At 41.7% G+C, this 24,181-nt stretch overlaps 1 protein-coding gene across 2 annotated transcripts in view; it reads right to left on the reverse strand.

Annotated features, from left to right (window-relative positions):
• Window positions 1–10,417: 10,417 nt before the first annotated feature.
• The window catches only part of GPR19 (G protein-coupled receptor 19), a 39,652-nt gene continuing 25,888 nt past the window's right edge, over window positions 10,418–24,181 (reverse strand). For both annotated transcript variants that reach the window (XM_055336692.1, XM_055336691.1), the window contains exon 4: window positions 10,418–11,735. In XM_055336692.1, the coding sequence (XP_055192667.1) occupies window positions 10,466–11,713 (1,248 nt within the window). In that variant the 5' untranslated portion in view covers window positions 11,714–11,735 and the 3' untranslated portion in view covers window positions 10,418–10,465. The remainder of the gene's footprint in view (window positions 11,736–24,181) is intronic.

The following is a 24,181-nucleotide window of genomic DNA, read 5'->3' on the forward strand; positions in this document are numbered from 1 at the left end:
AAGCCATTTTTAGCAATAACAGCCTTCTGTTAATTAAACTAATTTTGAGAACAGTAAGTGTTCCAACTGGTAATAATCCTATAATCTGCATAAAGCAGGTTTTCAGGCTGCTAGATAACTTGGTTCTCTTTTCCTTATTTCATCCATTTTACTTAACTATAGAGTAGTCATGAATCAGAGCCAAGACTGCCATGTGAGGTTGTGCACAACATAAAGGCACCCAGTTGAGGAGGTGAATAGACCTAAAATGTAGCTCACATTCCCTGCAAAAGCCCATGTGCAGAGGAAAGGACACCTGCGATCTCCTCACCTGGCACCTGTGGTGCAGGTCTGCCCAGAGAGAGATGCCTTTTTCTGATTTGCCCTAAGGAAATACGTTTTTTTAATTCCCCTACCTAGAGGGTTCCTCTTTTAAAATGCAAAACAGTGCTGTGCTTCAGCTAACTTATGGCTGGCTCCCTAGAGGAAAGCCAATTGTGTGCATCTCTTCTCAGCTCCACTTTGAGTGACATCTGGTTGGTAGCTTTCAAATGGCAAAGAGATCGATGGGGTATTGACACCATAGAAATCAGTAAATGCTACAAAGCAGGGATTTCCCCCACCCCACCAGACTTGGTTTCCAGCGCACCATTGAAAAAGGCCTAGTGTGGGCTAGGATGGCCCTGACAAGAGCAGGCATGTTAGAGGCCTCAAAAATGTATGATTGGAAGACCTATGAAGCTTGAAGGGCTCTTTTTCTAAGTATATAGTCAGCTAGGAGATGTCCATATAAAAATCCGATTGCAGTTGACCCTTGAACAACACAGGTTTGAACTGTGCAAGTCCACTTATACACACCTTCAATACACAGAGCACAACGTTGTCTTTCTTTAATGTTTTTTTTAAAAAAGATATTGGGTGCAGAGGGGCAGAGGAAGAGGAAGGGAGTGTTACAAGCCAACTCCATGCTGAGGGCACAGTGTATGATCCCATGACCCTGAGATCAGGACCTGAGTTGAAACCAAGAGTTGGATGCCTAACCGACTGTGTCACCCAGGCACCCCCAACACTGTATTTTTCTTAGGATTTTCTTAAAACATTTTCTCTTTTATACCTTACTATATAACAAGAATAGAGAATATAATACATATACAAAATGTGTGTGGACTGTTTATGTTATCGCTAAGGTTTCCAGTCAACAGTAGGCTATTAGTAGTTAAGTTTTGGGGGAGTCAAAAGTTACATGTGGATTTTTGACTTTGTGGGGTGTTGATGCCCCTATCCCCTGCATTGTTCACAAGACAGATAATAGTTGTGACTTCAAAACTGTTAAGGATTGCAGAGAGATACTCAACCCAACTCTAGAAATGACTAAGAGGTAGTAAATCAGCTGAATTCTTAAGAGCAAGCCCTGGGGTCAGTGGACAGACTCATTCACCTATTAAGCTGTGACAGGTCCCCCAAACACTCATGGGTTGGGGGTTGGGCTGGAGTTGGACAGTGAGATTTAGCTTGCAAGCCATTTGACTCTATGGTAAGATACATATTTGAACAGGAAAAATGTCCTGTGGTACACAACAACCGATTCCAAACCTGCCATGCCTCAGTGTCCCTTTGCTGAGAAAGAAAGCAGTGCCTGATAAGCACTTTACAGCCCCAAACCGAACCTGGAATCAGGTTAGCTGGCTGAAAATGACAACTTTGCCTTACACTGGGTAGACTTGGCTAGTCCACAACCAAACAGGCCAAAAGGCCAAACAGAGTTTTGGATCAACCTCTTCAATGGAAAGAAGACCATGCCTGCCAGCACCAGAAGAAAAGAAGGCATAGGATTTATGGCAAAAAAAATTCTTAAATAAATAAATAAATAAATAAATAAATAAATAAATAAATAAATAAAATTTTTATGTATGTAAAATTCCCCTCAAATGTCAGGCCAGGACTGTCCCAAGGCCCCAACTGCCATATATAGAAAAGAAAAAGCATTGAAAAAGGAAGGAAGCCAAAAAAAAAAAAAAAAAAAAGGCCAAGACTACTCCCAGAAGGAGGCATTCACGCAGGCGTCAAATACAAAATGAAAGCTGGCAGCGCCTCTTCCCTTGTGAGAGTAGCCCCAAGATTTTACCACTCTAGAGAGAAAAAGGAAAATCTGTATGCCCTTGAGACTTTATAGGGAGGCAGAGGAAGAACTCTACCTAGCAGTAGCCAGTGCAGTGTCTTTAAAGCTAGCAGCACTCCTCCTGGAATGGGGCAGAGTGAAGAGAGCCACAAGTGGTGGAGAGCAGGAGTCTGGAATACAAGTCAGAAGCACACACACCACAGTAGCATGACTGGGCTCAGGAGATGCTGACTGTTTAGAGGACAAAGGGTATCCCCAGCCAGAGATACTGGAAGTATGAAATAGGAGAAGATCCTTTTTCAAATTTTACAAAGGACTCCCCATGGAGCCCCTTTCCTTAGCACTCCTTTAGTGAAATGTAATGTTTTATAGATCATTAACCACATCATTCCAAACCCGGGGGTGACAAAAAAACATCAAGCTAAAATGCTCGTTCGTTGGTTATCAGATAAAGTGAAAACAGAGTATCTCTACAAGCATAATAGGTACCAATGGCATTTTGAGTAAGATGGCTTTTTAGGAACATTTTTGCTGAGGAAAAAGAAGCAGCTAGTTGTGAGCTGGTAGATATTTAACAACTGACTCTTGGTTGGGGTAGGTCTGATGTGTAGTATTTACCAATTTCTACGGTAGAAAGATTCCCACTATGGTCATGCTATGGTGTTGTCAACCGGCAACCAACATTTTTGAAAATTTAAAAATTGCTCTTTGCAGGGCACCTGGGAGGCTCAGCAGGTTAAACGTCTGTCTTCAGCTCAGGTCATGATCCCAGGGTCCTAGGATCGAGCCCCTCATCAGGCTCCCTGCTCAGTGGGGAGTCTGCTGCTCTCTCTCTCCCTCTACCTCTCCCCCTGCTTGTGCCCTCTAACCCTGACTCCCTCAAATAGATAAATAAATAAAATCTTTAAACAAACAAAAAAACTGGCTCTTGCAACATGTATGAACCACCTTTGCATCACTGGATAATCTATATAGAATGAGAATAGGAAATCTGTTAGGGGTCTTTCAGGTGAGAGTAAATACCCAACTGAAACTGGTATAAACAATAATGAGAGTGAAAGTTACAGTGGCTTGACAATATCATTAAAGACATTTAAAGTTATTAAAGACACAGAATATTCCCTTCCTTCCGCTCTACCATCCTCAGTGGTTGGCTTTTGCCCTTGGCTTATCCTCTCATAAACATCCCAAACAGTAAAAGTAAACTCATGTCTTTTCTTAAAACAAAACAAAACAAAAAAAAGCCATAAAGCATTTTGTTAGTTTAAATTTTTCTTCAAAGTAAACTTAAATGTTCCTTAAATTGTTTGTGTGCCTAAGTTTGAGACTTTAACCAAAGACATGTTTCTTTCCCCTCCAACTCCAATTACCAAGTGGCTTTTTTTAATATACCTTCACTTCCCTTTCACTTTATTTCACTGAAATTTGTTTCTAGTTAATAGTATAATTCATTTACAGTTTAACTGAAAATATAGAGTTGTTACATGTTTTAGCTACATAGTTGCCTCTGATTAACCACGGTCAATAGTGACTTAGGTCCCATTCCATTGGTTTCTCATACTCTCCTAGAATGGTTAAATTAACAGTCAAACTGATTTCCACCCCTCAGTTTTCTCTTCTGTGTTAGTGGAAACCCCAACAGAAGATTGATGATAAAAATCTACATTCTCAAGTATTTTTTGTATATCCTATTTTTAGACCATTCCTTCTTAGGAAATATTTGAAGGGGGAAAATTTTTCTTTGAGGTGAATAGAGAAGTAGTTCTACCACCCACATCCCTTCCATTCAAATTGCTGCTTCCAATTGTCCCTTCTGCTTTGAGTCTGTAAAATCTTAGCAGAACTTAAAAAACAAAAACAAAAAAAAAAAAAACAAAACAAAAAACAAAAAACCTAAGAAAGAAACAATGCCACAATTTGAGAGTAGCATTAAAAACCTGTTTCTACTAATGTTAACACATGGCAATAGGTGCCAAGTAACTTGAAAGACAGAAAAATTCATTAGGTTAGTGATGATTAAAATAACAATAGAAAACCTTTATTAGGGGCTTCCTATGTAATCAGTAATGCACTGAATGATTTACATGGATTTGAGCTCATTTTATTACTACAATTCTGTAAGGTGGTGTGATGGTTAGTCTTACATGTCAATTTAGCTAGCTGTAATACCTAGTTATTTGTCAAACACTAATCTAGATGTTTTTTGTGAGGGTATTTTGTTGATGTGGTTAACATCTACAATCACTTGACTTTTTAAATTTTTTTATTCATTTATGATAGTCACACAGAGAGAGAGAGAGAGAGAGGCGCAGAGACACAGGCAGAGGGAGAAGCAGGCTCCATGCACCGGGAGCCTGACGTGGGATTTGATCCCGGGTCTCCAGGATCGCGCCCTGGGCCAAAGGCAGGCGCCAAACCGCTGCACCACCCAGGGATCCCCTAATCACTTGACTTTAAATAAGGATTATCCTTGATAATATGGGTGGACTTTATTCAATCAGTTAAAGGCCTTAAGAACAAAAATGAGGTTTCCCAGAGAAGAAATTCTACCTCAAGACTACAGCTTCAAATCCTACCTGCTGGTCCATCCTATAGATTTCATAAACTACAATACTAACCAAGTATCTAAGTTTTCAGCCTGCCTGCCTATCCTACACATTTCAAGCTTGTCAGTCCCCTCAATGGCCTGAGCCACTTCCTTCAAATATTATCATCTATGTCCTACTGGTTCTCTTATTAGAGTTCTAGAGAACCCTGATACAGGTGGGCACTGTCATGTTTCCCGTCTTTAAAATGGAGAAGCTGTGGTTTGAGAAAATTTGCTGGGTTAAACAGGCAGTCAGCAGAACCTGAACTTGAAACACGGAAGTTGACTTTGGAACCCTTGAAAGCAATCATCATACTATGACTAAGGAAATCTTTGCTGGCTGGATGTATCACTGGGATGTTGTGCCTAATTTTCATTTTATTTTTTAAAGGTTTATTTATGTTACAAAAGGAGAGAGAAAAGCGGTGGTGGGGGAAAAAGCAGAGGGAGAGGAATAGAGAATCTCAAGCAGACTCCCTGCTGACTGTGGAGCTGAGGCAGGGCCCATCCCAGGACCCTGAGATCACGACCTGAGCCAAAATCAAGAGTTGGATGCCCAACTGACTGAGCCACCCAGATACCCCATAATTTTCACTACTGTTTAAAAGAGTGATTCAAGTAGAATGCATCTTCCTGGAGAATCAGCCCAGAAGTGTAAATGAATCTAGACAGATGGACAGTATACATCTGTTCTTCTCAGCTATTCTGCTGCCCGATGTCTCTATCATACAACTCCTCCCATCTATTTCTCTGCTGTCCAGGTATCTTTGCCATATCCTTATCTTAGCACACCAAGGGTCCTACTAGCAGAATATAGTCTTCTTAAAGAGACTATTCTTTGGAAGATATAACAAGGAAGCAGAATAGAGAGGATTCATTCAAAATTCCGTTAGAGAGGTTTTAATCTATATCTAGCTGTTGTGGGCAAATAGCTGGAACCACTTTATTGACTGTCTGCCTGCTGAAAACCAGATGTTGTTCTTTGAGCTTCCAGACCTACACCAGAATCCTGAAACCAGGTACACATGCACCCTTCACTGCAGAGCCCGGAACTAGTTGGGAGTCATTTTCCTGCGGAACTAAAATCTCAGGTTCTTCAAATTTAAGGGAATCCTAATTGTAGAGCCCCTAACTCTGCAACTCAGGGTTGATGGGAAATTTTTAAATGCAATCTTTGAAAGAGGCTTCTTCTGAAACAGAATACAGAACTTTTGAACAGAAGTGTTCAGCTGAGCAAAAAGTCCAGAATGGCCCAGATTGTAGGGGATCAAAACAATTAAAGACAGTCTGAGGGAAATGAGAGAGGCCTAAAATAAATTTAACTGCCTGCTTACCAGGAGCATAGGAACATTTACTTTGGGGGCAAGTCTGGATTGCACTGCTATGAAAAGGACCATGAATCCTCAGAGTGAAATGGTAAAGGGAGCAGAAAAGATAGAAAGAGGCCCCCGTTAAGTGTGGGCGGCACCATTGCTAGTCTGGTGTCTGATGGCATTTTTCGAAAATGATACCATTTGTAAAATGAGTTTAAAATAGGATTTGACTAGTGATTTCATGTCTGTAAAGAGTATTGATTATTTTGGGATTTCCTCCAATGTTTAGAGGCTCCGTCCTTTGAACCCGCGGATTGACTAGTTCCTCTACAGCTGCTCTCGGTGCTTAGCAAGTTTCCTGGTCCTGTTGCTAGGAGACCAGGGTGACTTCTCAGAAGTGGGCCCTGTGACAAGCATCATGAGGCGGTGGTGGGCTCTGCCGACTAGCCACAGTGCCATCAAGCGGTCACTCTGCAGAACAGTGAGACAAGGTTGTTTTGTGTCCTCTGTTCTCTCATTAGAGAGCTCTGAGATGGTCTCTGTTCCAGATGAATTAGCAGGTTAGTGAACAGTGAGGGATTGTTTATTCTCTTGTACTCTTCTGCACACAGTGAGGGTTTTTTTCTCCAATAGATGAATCATGCCACGGCAAGCAGGATGGATGAAATTAGAAGAATGCTGGACTGGTTGGTGGAAGGCATTTTAGGTCACCCCTAATTTGACCTCTCTTGGTTGTAATTCCTTCTAAACAAGGGGTATGGGCTGGGTCTCTCAAAGTCCCTTCTATCCCCAAATCTCTAATTCTTTGCTGCTTTTACACGCAGTTCTTCCAGAAGAGCTTATCCTCGAAGCTGATCTTGGTCAAGCAGCTTCAACAGACTTTGGTTATGTTGCTTCACAGTGACTCTGAGCAGGTGGCAGCAAGGCTGCAGGGGTAAAGGGAAAAACCTGTGCCTACCACGAGAGGCAAAATTGCCAACCTTATGTGGCAAATGCCTCTGCTCCTACATACCAGGAGTCCCCCTGGGTAAAACTGTCCTTCCCAAGCAAGGAATTCTGGCCCAGGAAATCAGCTCCAGGTGTCTTGGGTAAGAATCTGTGAGGTAAGGTCAACAGGGAAGCACATCTGAGCAGGATGTACTTGTGGACTTTCAGCAGCAGGCTGGTTGGATTAATGGGTTCACTGAAGATTTCTATAGAAGAGAAAAAGGAATTCGAATTCCACCTCAAAGGATGAATCCCTGTCCCTTCCTTTTGACAATCTCTGGAAGCCAGCTAAAGGATTGTCTCTACTCTGGACCCAGCTTCACATTACTTTTCAAGTCCTGTTTGGAGGCTACATAAATCCAGATTCCCAGTGTGCCTCATTACACTCCTGTATGGAGACCGGGGTAATTTTTCACTCTCTCCAATAACCTGCCTCACTGTTGATTTAACTCTGGTTCTTGCCAGCCAAATATGAATTATGGTGAATGCTGTTCTTGTCCTGTTGGGACTTATGGGAATCTTCATGGATCTGTGCATTATATCCATAAGTTTCCTCTGATTTCAGGATCAAGTAAAACAGGAACCCTGAGTATCAAACAACCCAAACCAAAATACAGTGAATTATCAACATGCTAAGACAATACAGCTGAATTATCGTATGTCACAAGAGTATGATTTGGTTGACACTTTTGTCATTATTTGGGGGATTCTTAAAAAAAAAAAAAACTACTTTCGGGGGCAGCCCCGGTGGCTCAGCGGTTTAGCACCGCCTGCAGCCCAGGGCGTGATCCTGGAGACCCGGGATCGAGTCCCACGTCGGGCTCCCTGCATGGAGCCTGCTTCTCCCTCTGCCTGTGTCTCTGCCTCTCTCTTTACCTCTAATGAATAAATAAATAAAATCTTAAAAAAAAAAACCTACTTTCTATAACAAGAGTTTGTATGAAATTGTCTCCAATTTCCATCTACTGGGGTAAATTCACAGAACGTTAGAGATAGAATGGAGCTTATATTCATCTAGTCTCTTTTAGTTTAAAATGAAATCTAAAAATATATATCAACATAAAACTGAGGTAAATCAAATTTAACTTTTTGCACTCTTTTAAAAATATTTCATTTAGGGACACCTGGGTGGGCTCAGTTGGTTAACTGGCTGCCTTCAGCTCAAGTCATGATCCCAGCCCCATGATGGAGCCCCACATCAGGCTTCCTGCTCCAGCCCAATTGAGCCTCATGATTGAGCCCCACATCGGGCTCCTTGCTCAGTGGGGAACCTGCTTCTCCCTCTGCCCCTCCCCCTGCTTGTGCTCTCTCTCTCTCAAATAAATAAAATCTTTTTAAAAAATTCCAAAAAAATTTTTCCATTTAAATGGATCAAATAAATAAAATGTCCATTTAAATTGAGTATTTTTTATAACGGACACAAAAAAATGGACAAGAATGCAGTCTTCTCTCTTTTTTAACAGGTCTGAACCACAGAATTCAAGGGCCAAGTAAGAGAGTGGTCTAGCTCATTTTGTCATTTTCGACTGCCATCTGCTGATGGGATAATTGAGGAGGAAAAAGAAAAGGAAGAAAAATATGAGATGTTCTATCTCTTGAATCTATTGATTGAAGGAAGCACCTCCACTTAAAAACATCAGCTCTGTAGATGTTTTGTAAATGAGATATTTTATGGTGGTTGTTCCTAGCCCTGAATATCAAACCCAGTCTTATCTCATTTCCCTGTGATTGTGTCTCTGATACTCAGCACCACAAGTCTAAAACCTATCCACAACCAAAGAAAGGGTGAGGGTCAGCTCATTAAATTTCACCTAGACTCTCTTTTTAAGAATGGCCAGATTCTCTTAGACCTTAGATTTCCACCCAGGCAGCAGCCAGGAGGCCCAATGAGGCCTGCCTGGGGGTGGTCACTCACGTGTTCGAGAGACTTCTGTAATGTCCAAGAAAAGAGTGACTGACATACTTGCAGCTGGAGGACCTGAGTGTGATTTCCAGCCCCGTCACTCTAATGTGGGCAAGTCACACACCACGGCATTTCCCCATCGGTGAAGCAGAGATGACAAATACATCGCAGAATTCTTTCGAGAGGGATGCCTGGGTGGCTCAGTGGTTGAATGCCTCCCTTTGGGCCGGGGCGTGATCCTGGAGTCCCAGGATTGAGTCCCACATCGGGCTCCCTGCGTGGAGCCTGCTTCTCCCTCTGCCTGTGTCTCTGTCTCTCTGTGTCTCTCATGAATAAATAAATAAAATCTTTAAATAAAAAATAATTCTTTTGAGAGGATAAAATGAGATAATGCAGGTAAAATCGCTGAATTGTAATTATTATTTGCGGCTCTTAACTGGGATGTGAAAATGCATACCAGTCTTGCCAGTAAGCCTTTGATTATTTAATTAAGAATGTTTCTAAAATGTGTTGGCCCTAGATTTGAAATATAAGAAATCTGACAAACAGAGAAGAAAACCTCGAGATATCACAGGCAAAGAGTTTAGGCTTGGGAAGGGTGTGAAGTATCCTGGAGGGAGAAGAGGGCAAAGAGGCATTGGCTGGGTAAATGGGCTCATGTCTGAGTCTCTAGGAGAATGAAGAAGATGCTCCTTGTCCTTGCTATCTTTGTGTATAGGGTAGGCCTGGGCAGCCAAAGACCTCTGCCTGAACTGCAGAGTCTAGAGAAATGCTATCTGTTGTTTCTCCCGTTGGCATTTTCTGGGTTTGCCCAGCAAGGACACCTATTCATTGGCTTGAGTTTAACTCAAAAATGGGAAGTAAACGTCCCAGACACAGCCTAGATGGGACACAGATGTGAGAAAAACACCATGTTGACTTCAGAATTTTCAGGGCATCATCATTGCTTAGGTTAGGGGGCAGGGGGAGGCTATTAGGCAACTTTATCAGTTTTCTTTCCCTAATAATCCTGATTAAAATTCAATCACAGAAGACTTCCCAGCAAGTTCTAGTATATTCCATCCACAGGAGATCTGGGCAGTGGTGGTTACTTGGAAGAAGGTGATGTAAAAACACACACAATATTAATACTCCCTCAATGTTACTTAGAGAAATCCACATCTCTGAGACATGTGACACAAAAGATTTCATTTGGAACAGAAGCTCACAGTTACAAAATTTCAGTAGGGAGAAGAAAAAAGAGATAGAATAAAACTAACTTGAGTCATGAATCAAAGACTGTGTGTATGGTTTATGCTTTTTGGACCTAATAATGTAGGAAAGCATTCTGGTTTTTTATGCATGTAACTAATATAGTAAAAGGACTATTGAGCATAGCTCAAGGTAAAAGCTTCCTCTAAAACAAAAAGCAACCAAAATAAAACCACAGAAATTATAATCAATAATTAAATGCACTTTACATAATAAAACATTTCCTTCAGCAAATTGGTTGGAAAAAAACATAAATAGCTTCTGTTTTTAGAGTTAAAGCTTTTTAATCTCTGGCACATAACAATAATTGAAAGAATTCTGCGAAATTACACAAAAGTATTTGGTGGATTTGAATTAATGGGCCAAGCGAGCTTTTTTTCCTTGGCTTCTCTGTCAAATGAATCATAGATCGAGTCTTTGGTTATAGTTTTGGCCGTGGGAGGAATTTCTGAAATGCCAACGTAGTTTTTTTTGGCCATCCTTGAACTGGTTGTGATAGTATAGGCATTGCTTCGGTAACACTTCATTGAGGACATGCAAAAAGTCTCTTTCATTCCTCTCCTAAAGTTGGCATTATAGATGGAATACAGTGTAGGTTTAGAGGCTGAAGAACTAAAGGATATCCATGTGATAGCCGTGAAAACAAGGGAACTTTTCTTGGAGTCTCGTTCGTGGGGGTGCCACAGCTGAGCTACATGGAAAGGCAGCCAAGAGAGCAAAAACAACAGATTCAAAATGAGGAACATCTTGATAGTTTTCACTTTTGTCCTTGGGACAATGTTCATCGTCCTCCTCACTGTTCGGCCATCAGTGCCTATTCTCCAAATATACTTCACAACCTTCTGGTAAAATAAGATGATGAGGATGGATGGAATCACAAAGCTCACCAAGAAATGGATGACGGTATAGGCGGTTCCTTCCCAAGAAGAAGGGAAGAAATAGTTGCAGTGACTGTCCCAGCTGGAGCCAAAGAAAAAGAACACGGGGCTCACAAAGGCTGCATCGAAGATCCACGATGCCGCGATCATTTTCTTGGCTTTTTCCCTGGATACCTTGAAGCTCAGAGGATAGACGATGGTGTAGAACCGGTCTATGCAGATGGAGAGGAGAACGTAGATCTGGACACCCGGCGTGAGATACTGAAAATACCGCACGACCTTGCACATCACACTGCCAAGTGTCCACCTCCCAGTGGCAAACTGAAGCAGGACAAAAGGCGTGCTGGCCACGCTGATGAGGAGATCCGCGCAGGCCATGGAGACCACAAAGTAGTTGGTGGTGGACTGAGTCCTCCTACTCCTGTGGATGACCAAACAAACCAGGGAATTGCCAAATATAGAAAACAACCACAGGGTCCCAAAGAAAATGCTGGCAGTGGCCACTTCCCCAGGTTTCAGTCCAGGCTGCAGGCCAGTTCTGTTGTTCATCCAACTGTGCTCCTCCTGTAGTTCCATCAGGTCATGGCTTGGCAGGGGTGTGGTTGTTTCAGTGCAGCTGTGGTTCTGGAGGGGCACCAGAAGTGTGGGAATAACCAGAGGCGGCTTGCTGTTATCCATTCTGTGAGCAAAAACCATACTCACTTTTTCCCTCTTAGTTCTGGATAAGGAAAGAAGAATGAGGCCTCCTGTTAAAATGGTGTTACAAAGAGCAGCTCCTAAGGCTAACAATCTTATTTGACACTTAGACTGGTTGTCGTTTGCCAGCGAGGAGGACTTGTGCATTGGCAGGAAAACTGGACTACCAATCAGAAAAGGCTCTGGCTCCATCTCGCTTTCGTTTTAGGAGTTTTAGCTGATCCCAGCTTAGGCTCTCTTGGGCCTCCCCTCTCTCGACCTGTGGTCGAGTGAGGCAGAACTCATGCCAAGCCCCACCCCTGAACATACATACCCTTATTGCCTTCACTCACTGGGGACCTACAAAGGGTTAGGGTGCTCAAATCTGGCTCATGGTAAGGATACCGCACCCCAAATGAAGAGCTGCTGGGATGCAGGGCATGTAGGTGAGAAGTCACTAAATGTCGTGACACTAAAGTAATGAGGCTGCGAGCAGAAAATGTGGGCAGATGGAAACATACATGTGAGCTATGGAAATAGCTCAGAAGGATCTGTGCGTTCAGACTGGCTGGCTCCTGGAAACAGCCCTGTTCTTACTTATGCAGAATTTCCAGCACAGAAGCATTATGGAAGTACCTGGAGCAATTGTATGTAACACTTTTACATGAGCCAGAAGTAGTGCCTAGTTTAATGACATCTAAAAATAGCTCACTTTCTCCAAAAGATGATGTAGTGCATGTTCTAATAGGTTTGCCACTTATCAGTGACATATCTTCATGTCCTTCTGCTGTTACTGTTTCATAAAATGACATACTGACTGCAAACATACAAGATGTTCTCTACAGAATTTAACCAGGTTACTGGAAAGCTTATGGCATCTGGATGATTAAAAGCAACCAACTAGGACAGTCCAACTAGGACAGCCACTGGGTGGCTCAGTTAGTTACATGTCTGCCTTCGGCTTAGGTCATGATCCTCGGGTTCTAGGGTGGAGCCCTACATCCACATGAGCTCTCTGCTCAGAGGGGAGTCTGCTTCTCCTTCTCTCTCTGCCCTTCCCTCCAATTTGTGTTCTTGTTCACTCTGCTCTCGCTATGATCCTTATATATAGAAGAATATTTAAAAGTTTAGCCCTTATTTTAACTTCTGGGAGGGTACTTTTGGGTGAGAAAAGAAGTTATACTTTTTAATAGGTAAAACAATTATATACCTTAAAAAATAAAAAATAAAACAATTATATAATTGTGGGCTATTCAGTTACAATTGGGGTGATTTGAGTTGCAGTTAGATTATTAAGGTATAATTTGGTCTGAACCTATTAAGCAGAAGGGAGAAAGCACAGCACCTAAATCCAAAATAACCAGAGCAACTGGTTAGGCTGTCGCACAAGGGGAGGGTACTCCAGTAGCAGGCTCCAACAGGACCCAGTGTCCCCCCTGCTGGGCTCCTGTGACTAGCCTCACAAAAAAAAACCTTTCCAAAGTTTTAGAGGTGGGATTAAAAAATAGGTTTGTTTGTTTAAAAGATTTCATTTTGGGGGTGTGTGCCTGGGTGGCTCAGGAAGTTTGCCTTTGGCTCAGGTCATGATCTCAGGGTGCTGGGATCGAGCCACACATCAGGCTCCATGCTCATTGAGGAGTCTGCTCCTCCATCTGCCCCTACCATGCTCTTGCTCTCTCTCTCAAATAAATAAACAAAATCTTTTTTTTAAAAATGTAAAGATCTTTTTTTAAAAGTAATCTCTAGGGGATCCCTGGGTGGCGCAGCGGTTTGGCGCCTGCCTTTGGCCCAGGGCGCGATCCTGGAGACCCGGGATCAAATCCCACGGCGGGCTCCTGGTGCATGGAGCCTGCTTCTCCCTCTGCCTGTCTCTGCCCCTCTCTCTCTCTCTCTCTCTGTGACTATCATAAATAAATAAAAATTAAAAAAAAAAAAAAAGAAACCAAGACACTAGGCTAGGTCCTAGGTGAACAAAGATAAGCAAGGCCCAGAAGAGGGCAAATGTATAAATAAGCTGCCTAACTGTATATAATTATAATTGATGCTAAAAAGAAAAGGAACTAAGCGGCAGATAAAAACAAGGATCCAATTTTGCATGGGATAGGAGAAGGGAAGATTCCATAGAGAGGAGGTGTTTTTTTTTTTTATTTTTTATTTATTTATTTATTTATTTTTTTTTTCATAGAGAGGAGGTTTGAGCTGGGGACGTGGACTGGGACTTCTTTAGGGAGGCAAGGGACTGAAAAAAACATTCCAAGGGGGGAGAGAGAGAGCACATGGAATGGTTTGGAGGATCATCCTTCCGGGTTGATCTTTTTTGGGCCATTTTCCCTTTAGAGACATTGTTTTCTGCAAACCACACCTCCCAGAGTTGATAGTTTCTAAATGCCCTACAATCAAACTAACCTAACTTTTCTCCAAGGTTACATTTTCTGTATTCGTGGGCTGCAATGTGGTCAGAAGGTGGAGGAGAATATTGACATATCCAGAATGGCTGTGGTATCCTTGTTCACACAGCAGTTTGTCAGTAGTTTACTACAGCATCTCCCAAGTGTGTTCTGCTTTACAGCAATGGTTCTCTAGCTTAGCCACGCATCGGACTTTCCCAGGGAGATTTATAAAAATACCCATGCCCTGGTCCTACCCCAGAGATTCTAATTTAATTGGTCTGTGCAGCCTGAGCAGCGGGAAATTTCAGGGTTCCCCCAGGTGATCCTCATGTGCAGGAATCCCAGCTTTAGAATTGCTTCTATGTTTCTGTCTTCCCCCAGCAAGCTGTGGGCTCCCAGAAGAAGAATGTTATTCTTTTTTCTTTACATTGATAATTGTTACTAAGTATTTATTGGATCAAATCCATAAGGACAGGGAACTAAAATGCATGACTCCTACTCTAAGGGGGCTCTGCTAGGAGAATTAAACCCAGAGATAGAGAGCCTTTGTGTCTTCTCTGAGAGCTGAAACACTGGCGACCACATGGAGACAGGGAAAACAGACTCCTGAGAAGAGCCAGGCAGGCAAAATTGAAGTCACCCTGGACGACGGCTACCTACAGTAGAGTTCTCATTTTTTTTTAAAGATTTTATTTATTTATTCATGAGAGACAGAAAGAGAATGGCAGAGATACAGGGAGAGGGAGAAGCAGGCTCCCTGTAGGGAGCCCAACATGGGACTGGTTCCCAGGACCCCATGATCATGCCCTGAGCCAAGGGCAGACGCTCAACTGCTGAGCCACCCAGGCATCCCAGTAGAGTCCTCATTTAAGGGAGAGTGAAGGTAGCTGAGGTGTCCTCAGACAGGCTTCTGTAATCCCACTCCGGAAAAAAATAGCCTGCCATATCATAACTAAGTTCGAGGATCCCAAAGTAAAGTTTCAGAAAGGTCTCCTCTGCTCCATTAATTTGGAAATAAATCCTTCTTCAGGGGAATGTTTCTGAAATACAAGGGCTGCTTAATTATTATGTTTGGCTCTTCCACATGCAGTAACTTAACAGTAATAGAAAAGACGTCACCTCTTTCCTGATCAACCTGTGTCTTCCCATCCTGTTCTGAGACTGTCATATGACACACCACGCTGAGTATTGAAGGTTCTTATTAAAATATATCTCTATATAGGGGCATCTGGGTGGCTCAGTTGATTAAGAATCTAACTCTTGATTTCAGCTCAGGTCATGATCTTAGGGTTGTAAGATGGAGCCCCATGTCTAGCATGGAGTCTGCTTAAGATTCTCTCCCTCTGCCCCTCCCCACCCCTGCATACTCTCTTTCAAAAACAGAAGAAAGAAAGAAAGAAAGAAAGAAAGAAAGAAAGAAAGAAAGAAAGGAAGGAAATAAATAAATCTGGGGTGCCTGGGTGGCTCAGTCAGTTAAATGTCTGCCTTCAGTCCAGGTCGTGATCCCAGGGTTCTGGGATCAAGCCCAAAGTCAGGCTCCCTGTTCAGCAGGGAGCCTGCTTCTCCCTCTGCCCCTCCCCCTGCCCATGTTCTCTTCTTGTTGGCAGTCTCAAATAAATGAATACATCTTTTTTAAAAAAGATCTGAGAGGACTCATTCATCTATCACACCCTAATACAGGTGTTTTAATACATAGGTGGAGAAATGACGGATGGGTTGATAAGGTATCAAACTAGGGACTGGGTGGACCTAGGTAACAATGGGAGCCTAGGGGGTCTGGAGGGTGGGGTAAATGTCTATCACTGTGTATCATAATTTTTATTTTGAATGTTCATCTTCCCCATAAGGTTACGAGTCCCTTAAGGACAGTGGCTATGTTTTTATCTCTAAATCCCTAGGGCATATAGATATTAATAAAAGTTTACTGAAAATAAATGGGTAAGTGTGTTAATAGAAAGTATCCAATACTTGAGGGATGCCAGGGTGGCTCAGTCAGTTAAGCATCCAACTCTTGTCTTCAGCTCAGGTTGTGATCTCGTGGTTGTGAGACTGAGCCTCACAGCAAACTCTGCATGGGTGTGAGGCCTACTTAGGATTCTCTCTCTCTCTCTCTCTCCCTCTGCCTCTCGCCTCCCTCTCAAAAAAAAAAAAAAAGGATTTTTAAAAAAGTATCCAATACTTGAAAATAAGGCAAAGAGAGTATAGAATATCTTTTTAATATCATGCTAGGACATTGTTAAATGGGCTTCCCCTAAGAATTATTTAATTCTCTGGGAGAATGCATCTGTGCTTGATTTTGCTATTTACTACATGACTAGAGCCCAGACATTGTGAAGATACATGTTAACATGGAGATTTCTGTATAGCAGAAAAAATAACCCAAAAGGTGATGAACTTATTGCTCTGTAGGACATTAACCAGTTTTTTGTCTATCTAGCAATCTTATGTCCACCTTCTTTAAAAAAAAAAAAAAGACAATAACAAAAGCCTATAAATACATATTTACTTAAATGCTCTTGGAACCAGCCTAATTATCTCACTGGTTCCTTCAGTAGTAAGTTGATAAATCTCTGACATACATTCACCTTCTATTTGTATAAGTCATGATTTTATTTATTTGTTTGTTGGAGAGGAGGACTGAGGGAGAGAGACAATATTAATCAGACTCCATGCCCAGCACAGAGTTGATACTAGGACACTGAGATCATGACCTGAGCCAAAATCAAGTCAGACGCTTAACCAACTGAGCCACCCAGGAGCCCCAAGGGTCATGATCTTAGCTTTCTGCAAATCACACTGACGGATGGATGAATATATGAATGATGAGAAACAAACAAAAGGACCACAAAGAGGCACAGAAGAGTGCAGCTAACAAACTTTGTGTACTTCACAATTCTATCTGGGGCTATTCCTGGCCAAGGTTTAGGCTTATTCTTGATTCAAAGAACCCTAACAACTGATTCTTTTTCCATCATGAAATTACAAAGATTCACAGACCTTCTCATAGCATAGGAGGACCATTTTTATTTTTGACATTCTGTTCAGAAATTTAATGTCAAACTAGAATTTTTATAATGTTGAATTTTCACATGATTTGGTTAAAAAAAAAAAACAAACTCACATTTTCTGTAGAATGGTAAGCATCTGCTGGTCCTAAGCAGATACATAAGATAAGGCTATTTACTAATGAAATAAGATTAATAACAATGAGGGCAATAGTTATAACAATAGTATGGAGAGTTGATAGTTATTTTGTGATAATGTGTCAGGTACCTGTGAGGTAGGTAAAATTATTAGCTCTATTTCACAGTGGGAAAAACTGAAGTTCCTCCCCAATATCATACAGTTATATAGGAGTCGCCTCAGTATTGCCTCGCTCCAAAGCCCATGGCTCTTAACCAACCCTGGGGGCTTCATGCCTCAGGAGACCACAAAAGGCTGGGTCCTGAATTCAGAGTCAAACTGGCTATACATGGATAGGTCTTTCTTAACTCCTCAATCAAACACAAGAATGTGAAATTACTCTGCCACAGCCTCTTGCCTACCCACAGATACATCTGTTCAATATGCTAGCTCAGAAATATGTGACATAGTGAACATTTGGGGGAAAAAATCACTCCCACCATATACTGCACAGAGGCTTGGCATCAAAAGTGCAGTAAACACGTTGGTCTGGAAATACTGCCTTTACTCAGAATAAAGAATATAAGACTACTGGAAATTCATTACGACAGATGATTAACTGTTGTAGCCTTTAAATGCAGGATGAAAGCAGACCTCTAAACCAGTTTGAACTGAAGACAAGTTTGATCAATGGTATTAATTATTCCAAGTAACAAATCGTCTCCTTTAAATTTTAATTGTTGTAACTCACAAAATACCATGGTCATAGATATTTTCTCCTAGACCTTTCGTGGTGATGTAGGCTTGATTTGTGTATATATGAAAATAAGAAATGCCCAGAACAGTGGTGGGTGACTGGCTTGCGTGAGCTCCCCAGAGCCAGATGTGCACATTTCTTCCCGACTCCAACTTCCATGACATCATGTTGCTATAAATCTGCCACGGTGGGAATGTTCACACCATGGAAAGTGACAAATGACACAAATCAGCGTTGTTTTTTTTTTCCCCTGTGCAGCCAGTTGTTACACATTTACCAGCCTACGACTTCCAGTAGGGCAAGGTTTACAGGGAGACATATCCTGAAGCCTTGAATTTACAAATGGCTAAGGAGGCCACACAGGCATTTCAGAAGCTTCTTGAATCACTCTCTTGCTATCTGGCCCTCAGCTATGGGTTTGGTGTACACACTGAGCTGAGTGCTTTATGGAACAATAGAAGACCCAGGCAGCCACAAGCATGACTTTGGTGAGAGGGATCAGGAAAATCAGAGAGGATAAGATGTGTTTTCACAATGTGCCATCCAGATACAGCTGCCAGATGAAATACAGGATGCCCAAGTAAGGGTGAATTTCAGATCAATGACAATTTTTTTTACCATAGATATGGTCCATACAATATCCCATACAACATTCAACTGGTATCCTATATTTTTATTAGCTAAATCTGGCAAGCCTACACCCAGAACGTAATCCTGTGCTGAAATACGTCTATTTTTCATCTCACAATATAGGAATATTGCAAAGTGGATACATTTGCAAGCTTTGAAGTCAGACAGCTGAAGTGTAAATCCCACTTCTCACGCACTAATTAGTTGTCACCCAGGACAAATTATCTAAGCCTCTTGGGCTCCAGTTTTATAATCTATAAAATGAGGATAATTAGTCCCTATCTCACTTGATTATTAGGAATATTAAATGAGATAATATATGCATAGGAATTAAATGAGTTAGTACAAGTCAATCTGCCTGGTTTGAGGAAAACACTCAAGAAGAGTTATTCCTGTATAGTTCTGTTTATTATCTAATATGCTGTCTGGCACATAGCAAGGGCTTAAAAATTTAGCACTCTCGGGGCACCTGGGTGGTTCAGCTGGTTAAGCATCTGACTTCAGTTCAGGTCATGACCTTAGGGTCCTGGGATGGAGCCCTGAATTGGGTTTTGTGCTCAGTTGGGAGTCTGTTTCTCCCTCTTCCCCTCTTCCAGTTCATGATCTCTCTCTCAAATAAAATCTTTAAAAAACAAACAGCAACAATAAACAAAGACAAAAACAAAAATAACCTAGCATTCTTATGAAGGTTCCTCAAGTTAAAAATAGGGGCACCTGGGGGGCTCAGCAGTTGAGTGTCTGCCTTAGGCTCCGGGCATGATCCTGGGGTCCTGGGATCGAGTCCCACATTGGGCTCCCTGGAGGAAGCCTGCTTCTCCCTCTGCCTGTGTCTCTGCCTCTCTTTCTCTGTGTCTCTCATTAATAAGTAAAATCTTTAAAAAAGTTAAAAATAGAACTACCCTATGATCCAGCAATTTTACTTCTAGGTATTTACCCAAAGAATAAAAAAATACCAATTCAAAGGGAAACATGCACCCTGATGCTGATAGCAGTATTATCAACAATAGCCAAATTATGGAAACAACCCAAGTGTCCACTGATTGATGAATGGTTGGTCACCCAATGGCCATTCCTAACTTCTCCCTTGCCTTCCAATCTCAAGAGGTTGAAAAGACAAGATAACCATTTTCCACCATCCCTTGCAGCTAGGGATCATCCTATCAACATCATCTGCTTCTGGCAATAAGACAAGAGAAAATCTCTAGGAGGGTGTTGGGAAGTTCTTGGGAAAATATTTCTTTCTTAGTAAGAGGAAACAGGCATGTGGAGGGTGTTATCTTTCGTGGGCCTGGCTGCCCCTTACTTCTTATCTTTGTAAACTGTCATGTAAAGATGTCAGGGCACTGGGTGATATCTTATAAGGTCAAGGGAAGTCCTGAGACTCAAAAAGATACTACCCAGTGTCCTGACACCGTGGTGCTGCTAGAACAGCCACTGCTAGTCATTAATAAGCAGTATGCTAGGACTTTAAGACTCTTTGAGTTTTCTGTTATTTGCCTCTAAAATCATCCTGATTGGGGATCCCCGGGTGGCTCAGCAGTTTAGTGCCTGCCTTTGGCCCAGGGTGCAATCCCGGCATGGAGCCTGCTTCACCCTCCTCCTGGGTCTCTGCCCCCCACCCCAAGTCTATCATAAATAAATTTTCTTTTAAATAAATAAACAAAACAAACAAACAAACAAACAAATAAATAAATAAATATAAATCATCCTGACTGACCTAGGGTCATATTTCAGATGGAGCGGCAGAGAAGGGTTCTCTGAAGAAGTGATACTAGAGCTAAAGCCCCAGTGAGGGGGAGGCCAGCCATGTGAAAATCAGAAGAGCATTCTGGGCAGAAGCAATGTGTGCAAAGATCCTGGGGCAGTAATAAGCTTGTTATACAGCTGGAGCATATGAATGTGGAAGAAAATGGCACCTGACATAATCAGAAAGGTAGGCAGGGGGGATCAGATCACATACGGCATTGTAGGGTACACATATTAGCCCCACTGCAGTGAAACCCACTGCAGGTTTTATGCAAAGGAATGATAGGAATATGACCTGATTTATGTTTTAAAAATACAACTTTAAGGACACCTGGATGGCTCAGTGGTTGAGCGTCTGCCTTTGGCTCAGGGCATGGTCCCGGGGTCCTGGGATCGAATCCCGCTCTGGGCTTCCCTCGAAGAGCCTGCTTCTCTCTCTGCCTATGCTCTGCCTCTCTTTCTGTGTCTCTCATGAATAAATAAATAAAATCTTTAAAAAAAAATACAACTTTAATTGCTGTGTAGGTGGCTGAGGGCACCAGTTAAGAGGGCTATTACAATAACCTAAGTAAAAAAAAATAATAATAACCTAAGTAGTAATAATAATGGCTTAGCCCTAGGAGTGATGTTGATGGAGAAAAGTAGATGGATACTGAAAATATTCTGGAGACAGCCAACATGATTTGCTGATGTGTAATGGAGTTTAGAGATAGGGATAACTCCTAGGTTTGAGAGTTTGAGATGAGGGGAGAAAGTCTGGGGAGCTAGAAATCAATAATTTTATTTTGGGTGAATTGCATTCTTATTAGACACCCAAGTAGAGATATCCAGTTGGCAGATGAATATTAAAGTTTGGAGAAATGTCTATTCAGATTCTTTGCCCATTTTCATTAATTCACTCATCATTCTATAAATACTATTTTAAGATCACACCATGTGCCAGAATGTACTGTGGTAAGAATCAGGTATACAACAGCCAATAAAACTGTGTCCCTACTTTCATGAAGATCACAGTCTAATTATGATTATGTTGTGGAGGGATGCAGAGAAAAGTAATAAATAAGCAGAAGTAAAAACAGTAAATTGTAATCAGTTCTGTGAAAGAAAAGAGCAGAGCATGGCAGGAGGACCCTCTTTTGGGCAGGGTGGTCGAGGAAGCACTGGAAGCAGCCAAGACAAAGAACAGGGCCACCTATAGTAGACTCTCTAGGACTCCTGCTGCAGACAGATGATAGGACAAGGAAACTGAGTCAGGAAGCTGCCTCAGATCCCCAGCCACCTTTCAGATCCTAAGCAAGGTTTCAGGCTCCTTGGGGCCTAGCCTTAGTACTTGTGATAGGCTGTTTTCCTTGAGGCAACTCTCTGCAATCCCCACCTAATGGGGAGGGAAGGAGCAGGGAAGAGAAAAAAGGGGGTGGGCGGAGCCTGGAGGGACAAAGTGCCTCTGGGAACTTCCTTGAACTCTTGTACCAGATGGGTTCCTCTATTCTCCCATCCCACTCCACACTATGTTCACATTGGGTCATTTAAAAAGGGCACAAAGGGCCTTCATTTATGCTTAGAAGAGGAAGGAAGCAGGGGAAGAGGAGGTCTGACTCACTCACCTGCAGGTCACTGCTCCATGGAGTCAGTGCTGTCCATTGATAACTGCAACTGGAAGACTCCACCACATCAAACAGATGGAAGAAAGTCACTGGGGTTTTGATTTGTGCTGTGCTCCTTGCTGAGATTTTTTTCCTATCACCTTCTGAGAATGAACTCAGACCCTAAGTGCTGCCTTGTCTGGAGGAGATTTGTATCACTGGACTCAAAATAACTGTTACCTTGGCTTTTATTTTCTGGGTACTGAGTTCTCTGAGGGGATTTTTACAAAGGTTAGGTGGGAGAAACAAGGATGTCTGAACCAGGTGTGGCTGTGGCCCCTGGAGCCATGCAAAAGGCAGGCCTAGACAGTCACAAGAGATCTTTTTGGGATTACAAAAGGCTCTTAAATTTGATTATGGTGATGGTTGTGCAACTCTGTAAATATAACAAAAATTACGGCCATGATCTGGAAGAAATGTATGCATTCCTGGAAACTTATAAATTACCAAAACTGAAACAGGAAGAACTAGAAAACCTGAATAGACCAATAACCAGCAAGGAAACGGGAGCAGTCATCAAAGATCTCCCAAGAAACAAGAGTCCAGGGCCAGATGGCTTCACAGGGGAATTCTACCAAACATTTAAAGAAGAAATAGTACCTATTCTACTAAAGCTGTTTCAAAAGATAGAAATGGGAAGAAAACTTCCAAACTCGTTTTATGAGGCCAGCATCACCTTGATCCCAAAACTAAAGACCCCATCAAAAAGAGGAATTACAGATCAATATCCCTTATGAACATGGACGTCAAAATATTCAGCAAGATACAGCCAATAGGATCCAACAGTACATTAAAAGGATTATTCACCACGACCAAGTGGGATTTATTTCTGGGATGCAAGAGTAGTTCAACATTCATAAATCAATCAACGTGATATATCACATCAATAATAGAAAAGACAAGAACCATATGATTCTCTCAATTGGTGCAGAAAAAGCATTTGACAAAATACAGCATCCTTTCTTGATTAAAACTCTTCAAAGTGTAGGGATAGAGGGAACATACCTCAACATCATAAAAGGCATCTACAAAAGCCCACAACGAATATCATGTCGTGTTCCTAAGGTCAGGAACACAACAGGGATGCCCACTCTCACCACTGTTGTTCAACATAGTACTAGAAGTCCTAGCCACTAGCAATCAGACAACAAAAAGAAATAAAAGGCATTCAAATTGGCAAAGAAGAAATCAAACTTTCACTCTTTGCAGATGATATAATACTGTATATGGAGAACCCAAAAGACTCCACCCCAAAATTGCTAGAACTCACAGCAATTCAGCAATGTGGCAGGATACAAAATGAATGCACAGAAATCAGTTGCATTTCTCTACACTAACGAGACAGAATGAAAAGAAATTAAGGATTCGATCCCATTTACAATTGCACCAAAAACCATAAAATACCTAGGAATTTAGCCATTCTCACTGGTGTGAGAATAAACCTAACCAAAGAAGTAAAGGATCTGTACTCTAACAACTAAAGAACACTCATGAAAGAAATTGAGGAAGACACAAAGAGATGGGAAAACATTCCATGCTCATGGATTGGAAGAATAAGTATTATGAAAATGTCTATGCTACCCAAAGCAATTTACGTATTCAATGCAATCCCCATCAAAATATCATGGACTTTTTTCACAGAGTCGGAACAAAGAATCCTAAAATTTATATGGAACCAGAAAAGACCCCAAATAGCCAGAGGAATGTTGAAAAAGAAAACCAAAGCTGGGGGCATCATAATGCCTAACTTCAAGCTACATTACAAAGCTGTGATTATCAAGACAGCATTGAACTGGCACAAAAACAGACACATAGATCAATGGAACAGAGCCAGAAATGAACCCTCAACTCTACGGTCAACCGATCTTTAACAAAACAGGAAAGAACATCCAATGGAAAAAAAAAAAAAAAACAGTCTCTTCAATAAATGGTGTTGGGAAAATTGGACAGCTATACACAAAAGAATGAAACTGGACCATTCTCTTACCATTCTCTTACACCATACACAAAGGTAAACTCAAAATGGTTGAAAGATCTAAATGTGAGACAAGAATCCATCAAAATCCTAGAGGAGAACACAGGCAACAACCTTTTTGAACTCAGCCACAGTAACTTCTTGCTAGACACATCTTTAAAGGCAAGGGAATCAAAAGCAATAATGAACTATTGGGACATCATCAAGATAAAAAGCTTCTGCACA

This window comes from Nyctereutes procyonoides, unplaced genomic scaffold, assembly GCF_905146905.1.
Source record: "Nyctereutes procyonoides isolate TBG_1078 unplaced genomic scaffold, NYPRO_anot_genome, whole genome shotgun sequence".
In the NCBI taxonomy this organism is placed as follows: Eukaryota; Metazoa; Chordata; class Mammalia; order Carnivora; family Canidae; genus Nyctereutes; species Nyctereutes procyonoides.